This window comes from Gorilla gorilla, chromosome X, assembly GCF_029281585.2.
Source record: "Gorilla gorilla gorilla isolate KB3781 chromosome X, NHGRI_mGorGor1-v2.1_pri, whole genome shotgun sequence".
Taxonomy (NCBI): Eukaryota; Metazoa; Chordata; class Mammalia; order Primates; family Hominidae; genus Gorilla; species Gorilla gorilla.
Window position 1 is genome coordinate 81,835,746 of NC_073247.2, and position 16,754 is coordinate 81,852,499.

Consider the following 16,754-nt stretch of genomic DNA (forward strand, 5'->3'; position numbering starts at 1 on the left):
GTCAGTACCCTATTTCTTGGACTTAAAAGCTTCCCTGATTTGATTTCCCAAAGAGTCAGGGAAGGTATTTCTTGCTTTGAGGATTCAATATCATTTTCTCTGTAATGAAAAAGCTATTCTGGAGTAGTACCCTGACCATTTAGTCTTTTCAAAGCAGCTTCCATTGTGCCGTTGTTGGGTCAGTAAGTCCCCAGTGTACTTGCAATGAAACTGGCCCTAGGGCATCTACAAGTGCTCACTTACTAAAAGAGGAGAATCAATCCAAAGACAGAACAGTCTCTAAAGACAGGGCCAGGCAATATGGTCTACTTCTTAGGACTGAAAGAACCAATTATGAAACTAGTTAAAGCACCTGTTTGTTTCTGGGTTCTGACCTGGGAGGAAGACAGAGTAAAACTAATGATTGTTCATTAAAATGCTTTAAGTGAAATGATGCTGTGTGATAAGATTTATGGAGCTTTATAGAATAGATTGTCAACCCCAGACTAGGCCAAAAAGACTGGCTTCAGCTGCAGTCTGCCACTTCTTTGAACACTAGGGTACTCTGGTGCCTTGAGGTATCATAGTCCACATGGAAAAGTTGTGTGCCTGTTGTAAAGAAGCTGAGGAATGGCCTGGCCTCCTGAGGGCCTGAACTGAGCAAGGCTGGAAAACAGCCAGGGAGCTGGAGTCAGTGAGGAAACCTTTCCCTGTGGGGCCTGGGCACTTACCACCAAGATATTCTGTCTTTTAAGAAAGTAGATTTGATTTTCAAACATGTAGTTCTTAACTCTTGTCATATCCCTTTAAAACAGAAATTATAACTCAGATCATTGCCTGGCACTGCTACCTTGTGTACGGGACATTATTGAGAAGACAGTGCACATAGGCCTTAAACATTTACTTTGGCTGAAAGTTATTTAGAAGCCATTTAATATGGATTTCCTTGGACATGGTGAATAGGCATATGCTTGAAGAGGTAAATTGAATTGTTCTCTTAATTTTCACCCTTTAATGGAATTTTCCTCCTTCCACAACTCTCTCTCTCTCACTCACTCATTCACTCACTTTTGGTTGTTCTTTGATTTTGGGCTTAGCTAAAAGGTTAAGGAAATACTCCTTTGATGAAGTTTAGCTTTGAAAGGAATGTGTATATTCTTTCATCTAACACTACATAGGGTATGTTTCTAAGTACAAACGTCTCTGGGCTTTTATATCATGAGGTGTTCTGTTAAAGTAAGGAAATCGAGAGAAGGGAGTCAATCCTCTGAAGTTATCCTCTTGCTCCCGGGGTCATTTTGTACATTCTCTTCTCTGGGCCCAACTTTGTGTAAGTATGCAAGTGTGAGAAGCTCACTTGCCTAACCCTTGTTGCAGAGAAGCAGAGGACCAGCTGCAGAACTGGAACAAAGCAGGAGTTTTTTTTTTTTTCTCAAATGCCTTCTAACATTTTCATAAGTGAACATTTTCTGTTTTCACTGCAACCATTAGTCTCTTGGACTGGAGGAGTTTCTGGCTCTAATTCTTCCAAAATTACATTAGCAATTACAGGAGACTCACATTCTTGAAGCTGAAGTTTGTGCTACCCACAGAACACCCTCTAGCTTGAAAATCACTGTTAGGCTTGGAAATCTTGGGACACAGGACAGCCTAATATGCACCAACTTCTGTGTCTGTGCCACCTAGAAAATAAGGAGGGAGAAGCAAACCTTACAACCAGGCTAAGAAAGCTTCCTGACTGCAAGGGGTAAGTCACCCCTCCTTATAGAAACTCAAGTCTCATGAGGAAACAGAGAAATCATTGAGGCCAAGCTCCTTGTTTCACAGATGTAGAAACTAAGGCTCAAGGAGAGGAAGGGATTTGCCCAAAGTGTGTCTGTGGCAGAGCTGGGGCTTACATCCTTATCTCCTGAGTACAGATTTTGTGTTCTTTCCACTACACTAGCTGGAATTGAAACTTGGGCTCTGAATAAGCCTGATTTGGAAGCTGCCCAAATCTGAAAGGAGATGGTTTTCCTGTTCAGCATCTTGAAATTGGCTAGATCTAGAAACGGGGCAGATCCAATCTTTTGCTGCTAAGTGCAGAGAAACCTCTAAAGCTCATGCCTCTAGGTCTTTAAGGCTACAGGGACTCTTCTGGGAGAGATGTTCTCTGGACCTTCCTTTCCTTCCTTTCTGAGGAAGAGACCCCACGATGACCCCATGGTTTCATTCCAAATGCAGATGTGGTTAGACATAGACAACTGGCCTCTTGAGTGGCATTGCCATGAGGATTTGGTTTCTTGGCCATGAGGCATTGTTCTTAAGGGAGGACCTGATAAATCAGGACAAGATTCTCCTGCCTAAGGGTCTGGGGAGCAAGAAGTCAGAGTCAGTGAGAAGGTTTTTAGTGAGACTAGAGAAGGTTGTATTTAAAACTAAGAAACTACCTCAGGTGAAGACATCGTGATGAAGTCTGGAAACAGGCTTCCATTCCTGAAACTTTCCATAAAATTGTGAGAAGGTGGTGAAGGAAGGAAGAAGACCTGTGCCTACATGTAGTCTTTGAGTGGAGCTGCACAGAGCAGAGGAAGTCAACAGGAAGAGCTGGAGGTTTTGGTTCAAGACCACAGTTACGACTCATTTAAGATAACTACATCCTGGTGGGAATGTTGAAAGGACTGGAATATGAAATAGGAAGGTCGAGATTGTTCTAGAAGGATAGCAAGGAGGAAAGGGGGAAGAGTTGGTGGGCATGATTAATAATACATTTGAGAATGGGACTTCTGAGGAAAGACTTTGGGAAGCTGGATTATTTAGCCTATAGAAATAGGGGTTGGTGGGTAACTTAATTTCTTTTCATATATAAGGATTATTATGTATATGTATATTCTTCTCTGTCTACACAAATAGAATAAGAGCTTAAACTGCCACAAGAGGGACATCAGTTAATATACCAGAGAACTTCCTAACAGCGAGCAGTGAGGGGCAATAAACATTGGAACATGTTACTATGGAGTTTGCAGAATTTCCTTTCCCAGAGATCTTTTAAAATAGAGTTTACAGAGGTCAGCTGAGAAAGTGAAACTTGCTGCCTCCTCCTCAGCTCCCTCTACTCTCTGTCTCTGCTTCTTTCCTGTTTCTCAATATCTCTCTCTCTCCCTCCTCCTCTTTCCGTGCCCCTCTTCCTCCTTCTCCATTCCCCCATCTCCAAAACTCCTTCCCATTCCTCATTCCCAACTAGCACTGTCCCCATCCCAACCCCCATTTCCTGTACATCCTGACTCCTGGAGGAACCTTCCTGGAGCTGACACTGTTCCTAAGGCCAGGCTGTACGGCTTCCTCTTGTTATCGACATCAAGTCCACCAAACTGGGCAGTAAACATAAAAGCTCCACATTCTTCAACAATAGCCGTTTCTAAAAAGAACCACAAAGTGACCCATAGGTCTAATCACTTGGTAGTTCTCATCCTTTGGACTCAGCTGAAATGTAACCTCCTTTTTGAAACCTTCTCTGACCTCTTCAGCATTTGGTCCCTACCCACTAAGGTAGCACTTCTACTATCCCATGACTGTGTCTGTTTCCCCACAGACACAGACTGATCTCCTGGAGGGCCACTTATTTCTATATGCTCAAACCTAGCTTTGTAAATGCATATTCACAAAAGGGAGTGGGGGGAGGGGAGAGAAAGCATAAGACAGACGGAGACAGGGAGACAGAGATGTGTGATAAAGGTATCCAACTCTTTAGCAGGGCCTCCCAGAGAGCTGACTTTGTGTCCTCAGAAGTCTGTAGAATTCCTGACAGTACACTCATCACAGGAAATAACTACAAATGTAACACTGAGGCCAGGCGCGGTGGCTCACGCCTGTAATCCCAGCATTTTGGGAGGCCAAGGCAGGCAGATCACCCGAAGTCAGGAGTCTGAGACCAACCTGGCCAACATGGTGAAACCCCGTCTCTACTAAAAATACAAAAATTAGCAGGTCGCGGTGGCACGTGCCTGTAATCCCAGTTACTCCAGAGGCTGAGGCAGGAGAATCGCTTGAACCCGGGAGGTAGAGGTTGCAGTGAGCCGAGATCGTGCCACTGAACTCCAGCCTGGGCAACAGAGCAGGACTCCGTCTCAAAAAAAAAAAAAGTAACACTGAATCCTATTTTTCAGGAAAGAAAGCAGGACCTCCTGGACCCAATGGCCCTCCAGGACCCCCAGGACCTCCAGGACCCCAGGGACCCCCAGGAATTCCAGGGATTCCTGGAATTCCAGGAACAACTGTTATGGGACCACCTGGTCCTCCAGGTCCTCCTGGTCCTCAAGGACCCCCTGGCCTCCAGGGACCTTCTGGTGAGTTCCCCTGTCTCTCCACCCCACCAGGTGCCTTTAAAGTACTTTAGGAGAGCAGGAGTGGGTGATCCTGAGAGCAGTTTCAAACGGTGGAGATGGGGTTGGTGTGCAATAAGGGATGCAGATCTCCTAGCCCAGTGTAAAACTAGGAATTGGACAAGCCAGTAGGGCCTGGCCTGCTCTAGCTTCTTATATCTACCAACCTGTCAAGGACAGGCCACCTGTTCTTGCCCCATCTCAACCCTTCTGTTACAAGCCCTCCCTGACTCTTGGCCTCCCTGTAGTGGACCAGTAAAACTCATATGAGCCAGAGACAGAGGCCCTGGTGGTTCACTGGAGTTCCAGTGGGGAATAGATTTAATCTTCTGTGATTCCCAGCATCTAGCTCCACATGCTGATGTTTGCATAGAAACAGGCTATGGAGTAGAAAGTTGAGGACTGAACAAAATGACAAGCCCTAGGATAGTTTCATCTTGTGAAGTCTGAAGTGCTTTTCCCATAGCAAGTAGTCACTAATGGTCAAGAAGTTAGAAACTTAAGAGTCACTCAGGCTGTGGATGAAGCAAACCCAGGCACCAAGGCTGTCCTGTCCAGGAACCAAGTGCTTCTTGCACTAGATCCTTACCCTACCACACTTGCCATTCAAATGTCATTTCATCCCTTTGCATCTTTCTCCTTAAGCCCTGAAGGGCATCCGAAAGGTATGAATGCAGATCCAAACTTGCCTAATTGGAGTTGACAAGAGTCAGACTGCCTGGGCTAATGTCAGTTGTTATTTCTTTCTCCTGCTCCTCACTCCCCTGCCCTGTATCTTGGGGCTTTAAAGAAATGGACCCTTACAGCTGATTTCTCCAGGGGCAAGAATTCTGCAGCAGGATTCAGATTCTTCAACTTGTACTTCACACAGGGCTCAGCAGTGTTACCATGGCCACAAGAGATGGAGTTAGAGATTTTTTTTCATCCAATCATTCCTTAAATATTGAGCACTTTCTGTATACAAAGAGATATATTGATACATGGTCCCTTTTCTTATAGAGTTTATCTCCTAGAGGAAGAGAGAACAAAGAAACAAGATATTTACAAATAGCAGTGGGCTCTATGAAGAAAATTAATAGAAAGGGAGCAAAAGACTAGAGAAGCCAATGCCATTGCCTCAGGGTCACACAGTGACGGGAATGCTCTCTCATTGTTCTCCATGGGTGCCCGGTGGGGCTTGCCTTGGGCTAATATTGGCCAAAGGCAATACTCAGAAGTTTCCCTGCTGGGTGCTGGGCCCACTGAAGATGAAGGTCAGGACAGGAAACAGAAGGGGTGCACTCTGACTCTTCCTCCAGCTCTGAGCCCTGGAGAATAAAGCTCAGACAGGGCTGGCTGCAGGGAGCATGGCTCACCACCACTAGCTGCTCAGGTGAGGGGAAAAGGAAGTCAAAAGATCATGCCCTCTGATTGTCCTATCCTATTTTGCAGGTGCTGCTGATAAAGCTGGAACTCGAGAAAACCAGGTTGGCTGGGGATTGCTCTCTTCCTGGGTAGGAGGGAAAGCCACAGGCTAGAGCCACCTTTAAATTAGCTTCTTATTAGATTTCCTGAGGCTTTATTTCATGAGAACACCCTGGAGATTCTGAGGGTTTTCACTCACAGCCCCCTCCCATCTCTATGAATAGAAAAGCTTTGCCCCAGGGCATGTTTTTAGCTAAGGAAAGGGTGACTTGCCAGGATCATTTTTCCTCATTCCACAGGAGACCCCAGGTTCACCATAGCCAGGCCCAGTAGTCAGCTGAAATAAGCTGCCAGTCAGACCTATTCACCTGAGCCTCCAACTCCCCAGCCACCCCAGACACCTTGCCGGCTCTCAGACCACCTGGGATCCGGAGCTGAAGAGTTGAAGAGTATGTCCTTGAAAAACAGCCAACCAGCTCCAGGCCCAGCCTAGCCTGGGCGTCTGCCTTAATGGCCTGAAGAGCTCCTCCCAGTCTTTGAGCTTCCTAATCTGTCTCTATTGGCAGGTTCTACTGCCTTGCCTTGTCTCATCTCAGCCTCCCTCGCTACAGCTGTGTGGCCACAGTGATAAATCTACACAGCTGCACAGTGCTTGACGGCTTGCAGGGCAATTTTACATCCATCACCTCATTTGATCTTCAGACATCCCTGTGAGAGAGGCCAGACATTCTTATAATCCCCATTTTACAGTTAGGGAAATGAGGCTCAGAGGCATTACATTTGGTTGAGGTCACATAGCTAGGAAGCGGTAGAGCCACAAAATCATATTACCCTCTAGTAGAAATGTAGTCAGTAACATCCCAAGACAGGGGAGAGGGATCAGAATTGGATTACAATAGAAGACTAGAAACCAGGATGGAAACATGGGACTGGTGGCTGAGCAAGCAGCCATTGCTCATAGTGACTACTCTCTATCCTTCTCATCCTGCCAGCCAGCTGTGGTGCATCTACAGGGCCAAGGGTCAGCAATTCAAGTCAAGAATGGTAAGAATCAAAATAGGCTCTCTCCCAAAGAGGAGCTTCTCCCCTGCCTCCTCCCCAGCCTCCAAATAATCACCCAGCCTAGTTCCTCCCAGGCCGCTGAGGTACCGTTGGCATACGAAGTCATTCTTTGCTCCATCATGCCCTCTACTGGCTGTCCTGAGCAATTGCTGGCATCAAGACCAGTTGCTACACCCAAATTGCTTTAGAATCACTGATGACGGAGCTGAAAGGGACTTGAGACATCATCTAGCCCAGGCATTCTCAGGGGATGGAGGTTATATCAGAGCCACCATGGAGATATGTGTAGTTAGATTAATATTTTCACAATACAAATTATAGAAAGTAAAACTATGTAAAATTAAATTTTTCTTGTCTGATCTACACCAGTGGGCAGACAGGCTGCATCTCTCAGGGAAGGTGGAGCATGTTAGAATCTCCAGGGAATTTAAGATGCTAGTGTCTATCAAAAAGGAGAACGTGTTTAATGGGGTTAAGAAACACTGATTTGTTGTAATCCCTGCATTTAAAAGATGGGGAAACAGAGTCCCAGAGAGATTGGATAATACCATAATAAATCATGCTGTCTCATATTTGTATGATACTTTAGAGTTCTCAGCATACTTTCTTTGTCTTTAATTTCATTCAGTCCTCACAACCACCCTATGAGGTAGGTATGAGCTCCTTTTTACAAAGACAGAAAGTGAAGTTCAGAGAGGTTAATTAACTTTCCCAATATTTCTTAGTCAAGTTAGTTTAGGAGCCAGGATTCAAAACTACATCTTTCTGACTCTTTCCTCTCCCCTGTGCTACTTCAGTGATATGTATGTACACTCCACTGAATGATTAGGTTCATTTTCTTCCCCCAAAGAGACATGAACATTCATGAAAGAACAGCACTTTGGAATAATGTCCAGTCCCCAGAGTGCACAAAGCCTAAAATGCGTGAACCCCCAGGAGCCTTGGGAAGCAGCAAGCTAGCCAAGATGCCAGATGCTTACAGAGCTTGGGGTGGAAGGGAGGGGTTGTGAGTACAGAAACGGTAAAGGAAGGTTAAAAAAAAAACAGCTACATGGGGACAGTTTCTAAGAACTCAGTCAGTCCTGAACTGGCTGTGCTGAGTTTCCTTAATGACTGTATTTAGCTACTTCCCTGACTGCCACCTCCATGTCTGACTTAGTAGCCTCAGAAGTGTAAATAGGAACACAATGGCACCAAAACCCAATTGGTCCTGCTGGGGACCCCAAGGCCCTGAGTGGGCCATGATCCCCACCTGTCCAGGGAGGCCAGAGACAGGCCAAAATAGATTTGTTTGGATATCTAGATGGATAGTGTTTATTCTGTGCCAGCAGCCACTGATTTTGCTCCCACTGCCACATAATAAGATTGTTTCCAGCCCCTCTGGGCCAATCCTCAGAGGTGGTCTGTGCTGACCTTTAGTACTACCAGAAGAAGTGATGGGGGTGGGGTGCAGTGACTCACACCTGTAATCCCAGCACTTTGGGAGGCCGAGGCTGGCGGATCACATGAGGCCAAAAGTTTGAGACCAGCCTGGCCAACATGGTGAAACCCCGTCTCCACAAAAAATACAAAAATTAGCTGGGCATAGTGGCACACACCTGTAATCCCAGCTGCTCAGGAGGCTGAGGCAGGAGAATCACTTGAACCCGGGAGGTGGAGGTTGCAGTGAGCCAAGATCACACCACTGCACTTCAGCCTTGGTGACAGAGTGAGTGACAGTCCATCTCAGAAAAAAAAAAGAAGAAGAAGAAGTGATGGGGTCAGGGGTTGGAGGACGTCATGCAGAGTGGTCCATTGATGGGACAGAGCCAGGGCAGCTCCTAGCCCATCTACTTACCACCTCAAGGAAAGATGGTCACCTTTTCCAGAAAGGCTGTTTCCTCACCCCTCAGACAGGCAGGCCTACTGAAACTGGCCAAAGATGGACTTATAAAATATAATTTCTTGGGTGCAGGATGGATGGCTTAGAGGGGAAAAGGCTCCCTGGGCTTGGATGTCCTCCTCTCATGGTGGGAAGGAACATTCCTCTTTCTGCAGGATGGAAAGAGAAGTTTTTCCTCCATCCTCACACACTGGCTTCCGCTGTCCAAAGGAGTGTGACTGCCCCCTCCACCCCTGCCTGGGGTGGGGCTGAGACAGATGCTTTGCCAAGGGTGGCTCGGCTCCTATCCTCCCAGCTGGCTCTATTGCAGCCTGCCAGTCTATCCTTCACTCTCATAAGGATCCCTCTCACCTATGGGGCCCTGGTACTAGTGGTCAGTAGCCCCAGTTACCATGGAGTCTGAATCATCTCTAATCCCTAAGGTTCTCCAGATAGACAGTGGGCTGAGTGGTTTCCTCCCAGGGAGGCTTTCCAGAAAGCTGTGGGTGTGGAAGAACCGTAAAAAAGAATCTCTTAAGGAGAAAGAGAAAACCCATGAACCTATGAGACAAGAGAGGGATTCGGGAGCTCTGGCTGGGAAAGTAAAATTGAATAATAAGACCTAGCCTGCCACTCAGTGTCTGAATTTTGCCTGTGCAGGCCCCATAACAACAAAGAAAATAGGGCAGCATGCCCACTCTCATCCTCCACCGGCAAATTCCAGCTAGAAGGTATTGGTTAAAGACCCTTCCAGATGCAAGGGTCAAGAAAGGAAGGATAAGGACAGACAGGCAGAGCCCAGGAGCCCTGAAGCAGGCCTGGCAGCTGCTTTACAAACAGAACAGCTTCTCTGCTTTCAAATGCTCTTCTTAAAGTTTGGTCTTCTAGGCTACCCTGGTTGCACTGGGATAGGGGTGGGGGTTGTGAACTCCTTGGTATTTATTTTCTGTTGCCTCGATTATTCTGACATGTACTGAGTGACTGCCCTTCTCTCATACTGAGATCTTTCAGGTGGAGTGCTCAATGACTGGTCTCGCATCACTATGAACCCCAAGGTGTTTAAGCTACATCCCCGCAGCGGGGAGCTGGAGGTACTGGTGGACGGCACCTACTTCATCTATAGTCAGGTAGAAGTGAGTACGGTCTTAGGCCTAACTCTTCTTATATCCAGAATGCAGATTCGGTGCAGGCCACATAGGGGCACTGTGGAGCCAGCCAAGACCATCCAATGGCTAACTTCCTGCTTTGGGTGAGGGGGTGGGGGGACCGCACTGGGAGGGAGTTGAAAGGAGGAAAGAGAGAGGGGGCCAGCTTCTTTTGTTTTGTTTTGTTTTGTTTTTCCCTAGCCAAATATTATTGAAAAACTGTGAAAAAGCCCCCTCCCACACCCTGCCATCTCATTCCCTCCTGCAGGGCCTCAGGCCCCTGTTTACCCTCTGAGCTGTTTGGCTGCACTGCCAAACTTGAACTTGGTCTCAGTACATTCTTTGAAAGTCAGTTCCAGGGTTACTGAGAACCCTTCCCCTCAACACTGCTGGCTCGGACGTTGTAATGAATAGTGCTCCTGCAGACTTTCTTTCCACCTCAAAAAGATTTCTGACTGTCTTTCCTTCCTCTTTCTCCCATTTGTTTCCCTATCTTTCTATTCCTCTATTCTTGCCTCCTTCCTGCTCCCAGCCCTTTCTCCCTCTGCTTTTGTCCTCTTCCTGCCCTGGGCCCGCTCCCCAAGTCCACCAGTGTCCATCTACTTCCATTCCCCCATTGTTTGCCTCCATGGGAGTGGCTCCTTGGAGATAAAGGAAGATGAGCCATGAGGTTGGGATTTTTGTGGGATGGGCAGCAAGCAGGCAGGTGGACAGAAGGACTATGGAGCCAACAGATGGGTGTCACATGAGAGCGGCCAGAGAAGGTGGGCTAACAAGCATCTGCTAGGCACACTGAGCACCCCGGTGTAGCTTGGGTCCTGACCCGTATATGGCACCCAAATATGCTGTTCCCACCTGAAGAGCTGATAGAGGGAGTGACCTTTCATAAAATGATTTACGGTGATATCTGAGAGTCCCAACACCCATGGGGCACATGGGCATAACCCTGATGTCCTATGAGCCAAGTTCCACGTGGTGGGGGTGGGCGGCAGATCAAAACTTGGTGTGAGGTATAATGGATAAGGGTAGTGAAGGATGGAAAAATTAATTTTCCGAGCCTAGGAGAGAATTGAGAGTGGCCCATGCAGGCTGGGAAAATCCCCATGACATTAGGCCACTGAGCATAAGTTAGTGCTTCCTTCTGGCCACAAAGTTAGGTGCCTGGGCTTTTCCAAATTCTTTGTCTTGTTTGTGGTAGCTAGCTCTCGATCTCTCTGGACCTGTTTCCTCAATCATCAAATGGGAGGCCCAAGGGGCACTGTGAATCAGTGAGGGGAGTCCAGGCACAGGGGAGGGGTGGTGCAAGCTGAATAAGCTTCTGTTAAGGAGCTGAAGAAATCACAAGTTGTTACATGCCCTCTCTGGGGAATCAGTGACTTCTAAGTTTCTCCACAAATAGTCCATGGGGCTCAAGAATGGAAGTCAGTTTGTGTCCACGGCACTGTGTACACACCTGCTATGTGCAGAGCACTCTGCTTCATGTCAGGGCTGGGGCAGGGGTGGGCGGGGGAACGGGGACACAGTGAAGCTGCAAATAGGGCATGGTTCTTAGCCTTACAGAGTTTACGACAGGTGTGCTGTTGTAAGAAAAGTTTGCTCAACCAGCTGAGCCCCATGGACTAGGGGAAGAACAATGCCTGTCACCTGTCCTTTCCTGTTGGCCAGCTAGCACGCCTTCACATGGCACTGCCCCATCCATGGGGTATACTAACAGTTCATCTGAGAAGATTCTGTCAATTCACCACAGGGAGGGTCCCCCACCCTCTCTTTCCTCTCTTCCCCAATCCCTTCTTGTTGCCTCTCACTCAGGTATACTACATCAACTTCACTGACTTTGCCAGCTATGAGGTGGTGGTGGATGAGAAGCCCTTCCTGCAGTGCACACGCAGCATCGAGACGGGCAAGACCAACTACAACACTTGCTATACCGCAGGCGTCTGCCTCCTCAAGGCCCGGCAGAAGATCGCCGTCAAGATGGTGCACGCTGACATCTCCATCAACATGAGCAAGCACACCACGTTCTTTGGGGCCATCAGGCTGGGTGAAGCCCCTGCATCCTAGATTCCCCCCATTTTGCCTCTGTCCATGCCCCTTCCCTGGGTTTGGGAGCCAGGACTCCCAGAACCTCTAAGTGCTGCTGTGGAGTGAGGTGTATTGGTGTTGCAGCCGCAGAGAAATGCCCCAGTGTTATTTATTCCCCAGTGACTCCAGGGTGACAAGGCCTGCTTGACTTTCCAGAATGACCTTGAGTTAACAGGACAGTTGATGGAGCCCCAGGGTTTACATGAAGCAGAACCTTCTTTGGTTCCATGTTGACTGACTTATGGCATGACTCTTCAACCCCGAGGTCCCTGTTGTCAGATCTATTGTTTGTTGCACTAAAATGAGGATCCAGGGCAGCAGGCCAGAGAAAGCAAAGGTGCACTCCAGACTCTGGGGGTGGACATCTGACCCCAAGGGGGCTGCTGCTCCTCTCTTGGGTAGGGTAGTGGCTGGGGTGGAGTGGGAAGGGAGCATTGCAGCCTAAGAAGAAGGCCAGAGAGGGAAAAGGCAGGTGCTTTTGGCAGAGACCATAAGAGAAACCTGCCAAGGAGCATCCTTGGCAGTGGGAATGTTCTTTCTGCTCTATACTGTGGCCTGCAGGAGGGTCGTAGTGCTCTTCCCACTCCAGCTGACAGCCACACCGTGGCAGCTTGCTGGGCTTTGGGAAGTTTGCTGTGCTTTGGAACAATCACAGGGAATGGCCACAAACCTGCCCGCCTAAGACCCTGAATCCGTACTTGGGTCACATGACTCTCATTTTATTTACAGCTGTGCTCCACACTCAGAAAATTCCCTGGGGTCACCTTCTAGTTGCCCCCATTCCCAGCCTGACTAGAACTCCTGTCTTCTTTCTCCACGGAGCCTACCTCTGTCTGAGACAGGTGCCTAACCTGGGACCTGTGGTCATGTGAGTCTGGGATATTCTTTAGCTTACCTGGGCACAAACAGAATTTTCCATTTATTAAGCAGTACAAATGTTTTTCATCCATTCCTAATCAGATTCTGTCTGGGGACGAAGGGTTGGACTGGATGACCTCCAGAAGTCCCTTCAATTTCTAGTACCTGTGACTCTTAGCAGGTAGCCCTCACCACAGCCTTCTAAATTCCCAAATCCTAGACTGCTCCTGGGCATTAGCAAGGCAGAGCCTTTTTACCTGGCCTAGAAAGGGCAAGGGGTGAGGATAGGACAGAGGGATTTTGTTCAAGTTTGCTGCAACCCAAGTGGACATTAGGCCAGGCCTTACCTGAAAGGCCAGCAGCTGATGCTGTACTAACCCAGTCTTTCTTCACTCTGGCTTCAAAAAGCCACAGCAGAGCATTGTCACCGCAGGTGCTCATGCTGCTCCCCTAAAGCAAGGCTCAGGAGAAGCCAGTGTCTAGGCACTGAGCAGGGATCTGCCCCCTAGTTCAGGTCCAAATTCACCTTCCCCTAAACCCCAAGCTTCCCAACAGATCATATGGTAGGACCCTCGAGAGCCTTACTTCAAAGTGCCTGGGCTCAGCCTGGTTTCTGGGTGCTAGGTCCAGCCCAAACCTGGGAAGGCCAGCCTTGTACAGTCTGCTCCTTTTGTTCCTGAAATGTGTTTCCTTTTCAGGAGATGGGGAATAAGTTCCTTCAGGCAGCTGAAATTCACCAAGAACAGCAGGTACTTATTTCTCAGCTGTGCCTTCCCTTTCTAAGCAACCACACTGCTTGGCCCTTCAAGGGTCAGGGTGAGACGTGATGGGCTAGGCCTCCGTTGTCTGGTTGCTAATGACAGCCTTGCAACCCAAGGTGAGGTGAACTCCAGGCATGTGTCTGGCCCTCCTATAAAGTGCCTCGGACAGTCCGCAGTTGTAGCAGAAACCAACAAGAACCACTCCTTCATGTTTGGAAAATAATTTCTGTTGTATTATCTCCTTTGAAGAAGGCAAGGCTGATAATATGACAAACATCATTGTTTAGATGAGGCTCAGAGAGGTAGCACTCTCAGAGTGTTTTGACCAGTTTAAGCCGCCGACCTGGAGCTTCAGCCAGGTCTGACTCCAAAGCTGTTCCATTACACCACAGCATTGTGTGGAATTTGAGGTCCAGAGAGAACCAATAAAAGTGGTAATTGGGAACTGAAATCCTTGAGAGTTCCGGGGAGAAACCCAGAGATGCCTGATTTCATTCCTCGATGGTAATACCTGTCCTCTCGGCTGCCAGGGGCTCTGTGGCAAAAAGAGTCAGACATTTCTTTGGAAAACAGCGAACAGCCTTAGAGCTCTTGTGTTCAGAAGAATCTTCCTGGCACCATGTTGGAGCAGCAGGCCTCTGGGACCCACAGAACTGGTGGCCTTTATGTTCTTTCACCCATCCTAGGAACCAGCCAACCATCATGTGTAGAGCCCCTACTGTGGGCAAAGTCCTCCTTTCATTACTCTACAGACAGCTTACAGGAGCCAGCCTGCTTCCCACAACCACTAGTGTGACTCCTTATCTCTTTCCACCATACCTTAGAGACTTTGATACTACCAGGGTCTCTCAGGGATGGAGGGAAGACCTGAAAGAGAGGACTGGTTCTGAGGCCAGAAAGGTGTGAGGAGAGAGGAGGAAAAGTCTCCCTAATTGTGCCCCTAAAGAGCATCCTGATACCATTCTATTCTCCAGGCATGGAGGGGATGATAAAGGAAATAGGATCTCCACTGGACCCTTGATTCATTCTGAACCCTCCAAAGGAACTCTAGAGGGCGAGGGATGATGAGGGAAGCAGTAGGTAGCTGGGGAGCCCTATTGCTGCTAAGTCATTGGCAAAGTGACAAAGCAATTTACTGATGAGAGAATGTGGAAATAGATGTGCAGTTTGGAATTATGCTGGTGTGAATTTGCCAGAGGACCAATGCTTGCATGGAGAATGGGACGAGGACATTTGTGGGCAAGCAGATGACAGAGGTTTGAAGGAGAATGGCATGGCAGGAGTCTCTGCCAGCTACTTGGGCTTCAACAGCCAAGCTGGCACAAAAGACAGCTGGCGGAGGCTGCTCGGCTACTCGTTACCTGGAGAAGTAGTATTTGCCTATTTCCCCCTTCATCCATCCTGAGCCAAATTTCTTTTGCTGAACAGGAAAGAGCTAGGAACCCTGGAGGTAAACAAAGACTTTGATCCATGTATGAGTGTATGTGTTTATGTAACTTCCTGTGGATGCAAATAGATTCAGAGAAATTTAGAGCTAAAAAGGCCCTTAGAGGGAATCTAGCCCAACCTACATTCCACCCTGTTACTTATGTAGAAACTGAGGCCCAGAGAGGGAAGATGACCTGCCCCAAGTGGTGAGCAAGCACCAACCTCCAGACTCAGCAGAGTGAGGGGGTAAAGCAGTTCCTGTCCCACATGGCCATCTTCTTTCTTCCACCCACAAACTCCAGGCTGGAAGTACTTGGCCCCCTTCAGGAGCCTGGCCAGGCAGGGAGAGAGTAGCTGCAGCCTTCATCAGAACTCTTCCTCCTCCCAAGGCATTCTCCCAGCTCTAGCCTCTGGACTGGAAAGCACAAGACTGGCCCAGTGCCAGCAAGTCCTTAGGCTACTGTAATGCTGCCTCAGGACCCATCCCTGCCTGGAGGCTCCTCTAGGCCCTGTGAGCACAAAGAAGAAAGCTGATTTTTGTCTTTTAATCCATTGCAGGACTCTCTCCAGGAGGGCTCGGGGTGTGTCATTTCTATATTCCTCCAGCTGGGATTGGGGGGTGGGCTTTGTTGTGAGAATGGCCTGGAGCAGGCCCAATGCTGCTTTTGGGGGTCAGCATCCAGTGTGAGATACTGTGTATATAAACTATATATAATGTATATAAACTGGGATGTAAGTTTGTGTAAATTAATGGTTTATTCTTTGCAAATAAAACGCTTTCCCCGTCTGTTCTTGAAATCGGCGTGAGTACTTCCTACGTGTTAGGTGCTTCTTTGCAAATGATGCCACACATGAGCTAGGGGAAGGACTAAGGCACCCATTTCAGAGGCAGCAACAGAAGGAAGATGGTCTGAATTTCCTGTTGGAACATCCCACATTCTCTCCATGCCTCAGACCACACTCCCACATCCCCATTACCTTAGGTCAGGGTGTCCAATCTTTTGGCTTCCCTGGGCCACATTGGAAGAAGAATTGTCTTGGGCCACACATAAAATACACTAACACTAACAATAGCTGATGAGCTAAAAAAAAAAAAAAAGTCACAAAAAATTCTCATAATGTTTTAAGAAAGCTTATGAATTTGTGTTGGGCCCCATTCAAAGCCATCCTGGCCCACATGTGGCCCGCAGGCCACAGGTTAGACAAGCTTGCCTTAGGTCTTCTGTGACTGTGACCACATGACCGGTAGGCTAGATGTCCTGCCAAAAGGAACATTGTCCTGGGGCAGCAATACACAGAACTGACTCACTCTCAGCTTAAGAATGTGGCATCTACAAAAGATACTTCAGGCCTGGGCCCCAAATAGCTTGGGTAGACCCAGCCTCCAGCTCATTTTGCAGATGAGGAAACCAACACTTAAAGAATTTAAGTGGCTCACCCAGAGTTACCCAACTAGTAAGTGTGTCAACTTGGTCTGATTCCTTCCCAGCCGAGGCTGCTGTTACCTGGGAAAGTAGTATTTGCCTATTTTCCCCTCCATCCATCCTGAGCCAAAATCAATAAGGAAGAGGCTCACATGAAAAAGACCAGATTGCAGCTCAAGAACACGTAGCTCAATAGAGGTCTTGCGCTTTTCACAACCCCAGCAGCCTTTCCCCCAGCCCCCCGCCAATCTTTTGGCTTCCCTGGGCCCGCCCCTGTGCCATCGTATAGGTGGAACAATGTGCACACAGCAGACCACGACAAACCTGCAATGGCCAGGTGTGCATGGGCTGAGTGTTGGAGCCCAGGCTGGTCCTATGGCCACCTTAGA

The 16,754-nt window shown here is 48.1% G+C and overlaps 1 protein-coding gene across 4 annotated transcripts in view; it reads left to right on the plus strand.

Annotated features, from left to right (window-relative positions):
* EDA (ectodysplasin A) overlaps positions 1–15,728 on the plus strand; it is a 427,402-nt gene extending 411,674 nt beyond the window's left edge. The window contains exons 4-8 of one of the 4 annotated variants that reach the window (XM_019019846.3): positions 4,125–4,304; positions 5,772–5,806; positions 6,737–6,788; positions 9,670–9,800; positions 11,622–15,728. In XM_019019846.3, coding sequence (XP_018875391.1) covers positions 4,125–4,304; positions 5,772–5,806; positions 6,737–6,788; positions 9,670–9,800; positions 11,622–11,873 — 650 coding nt within the window. In that variant the 3' untranslated portion in view covers positions 11,874–15,728. The remainder of the gene's footprint in view (positions 1–4,124; positions 4,305–5,771; positions 5,807–6,736; positions 6,789–9,669; positions 9,801–11,621) is intronic. The other 3 variants (XM_019019847.3, XM_055376126.2, XM_004064314.4) reach the window with 3 other exon arrangements.
* Positions 15,729–16,754: the final 1,026 nt, after the last annotated feature.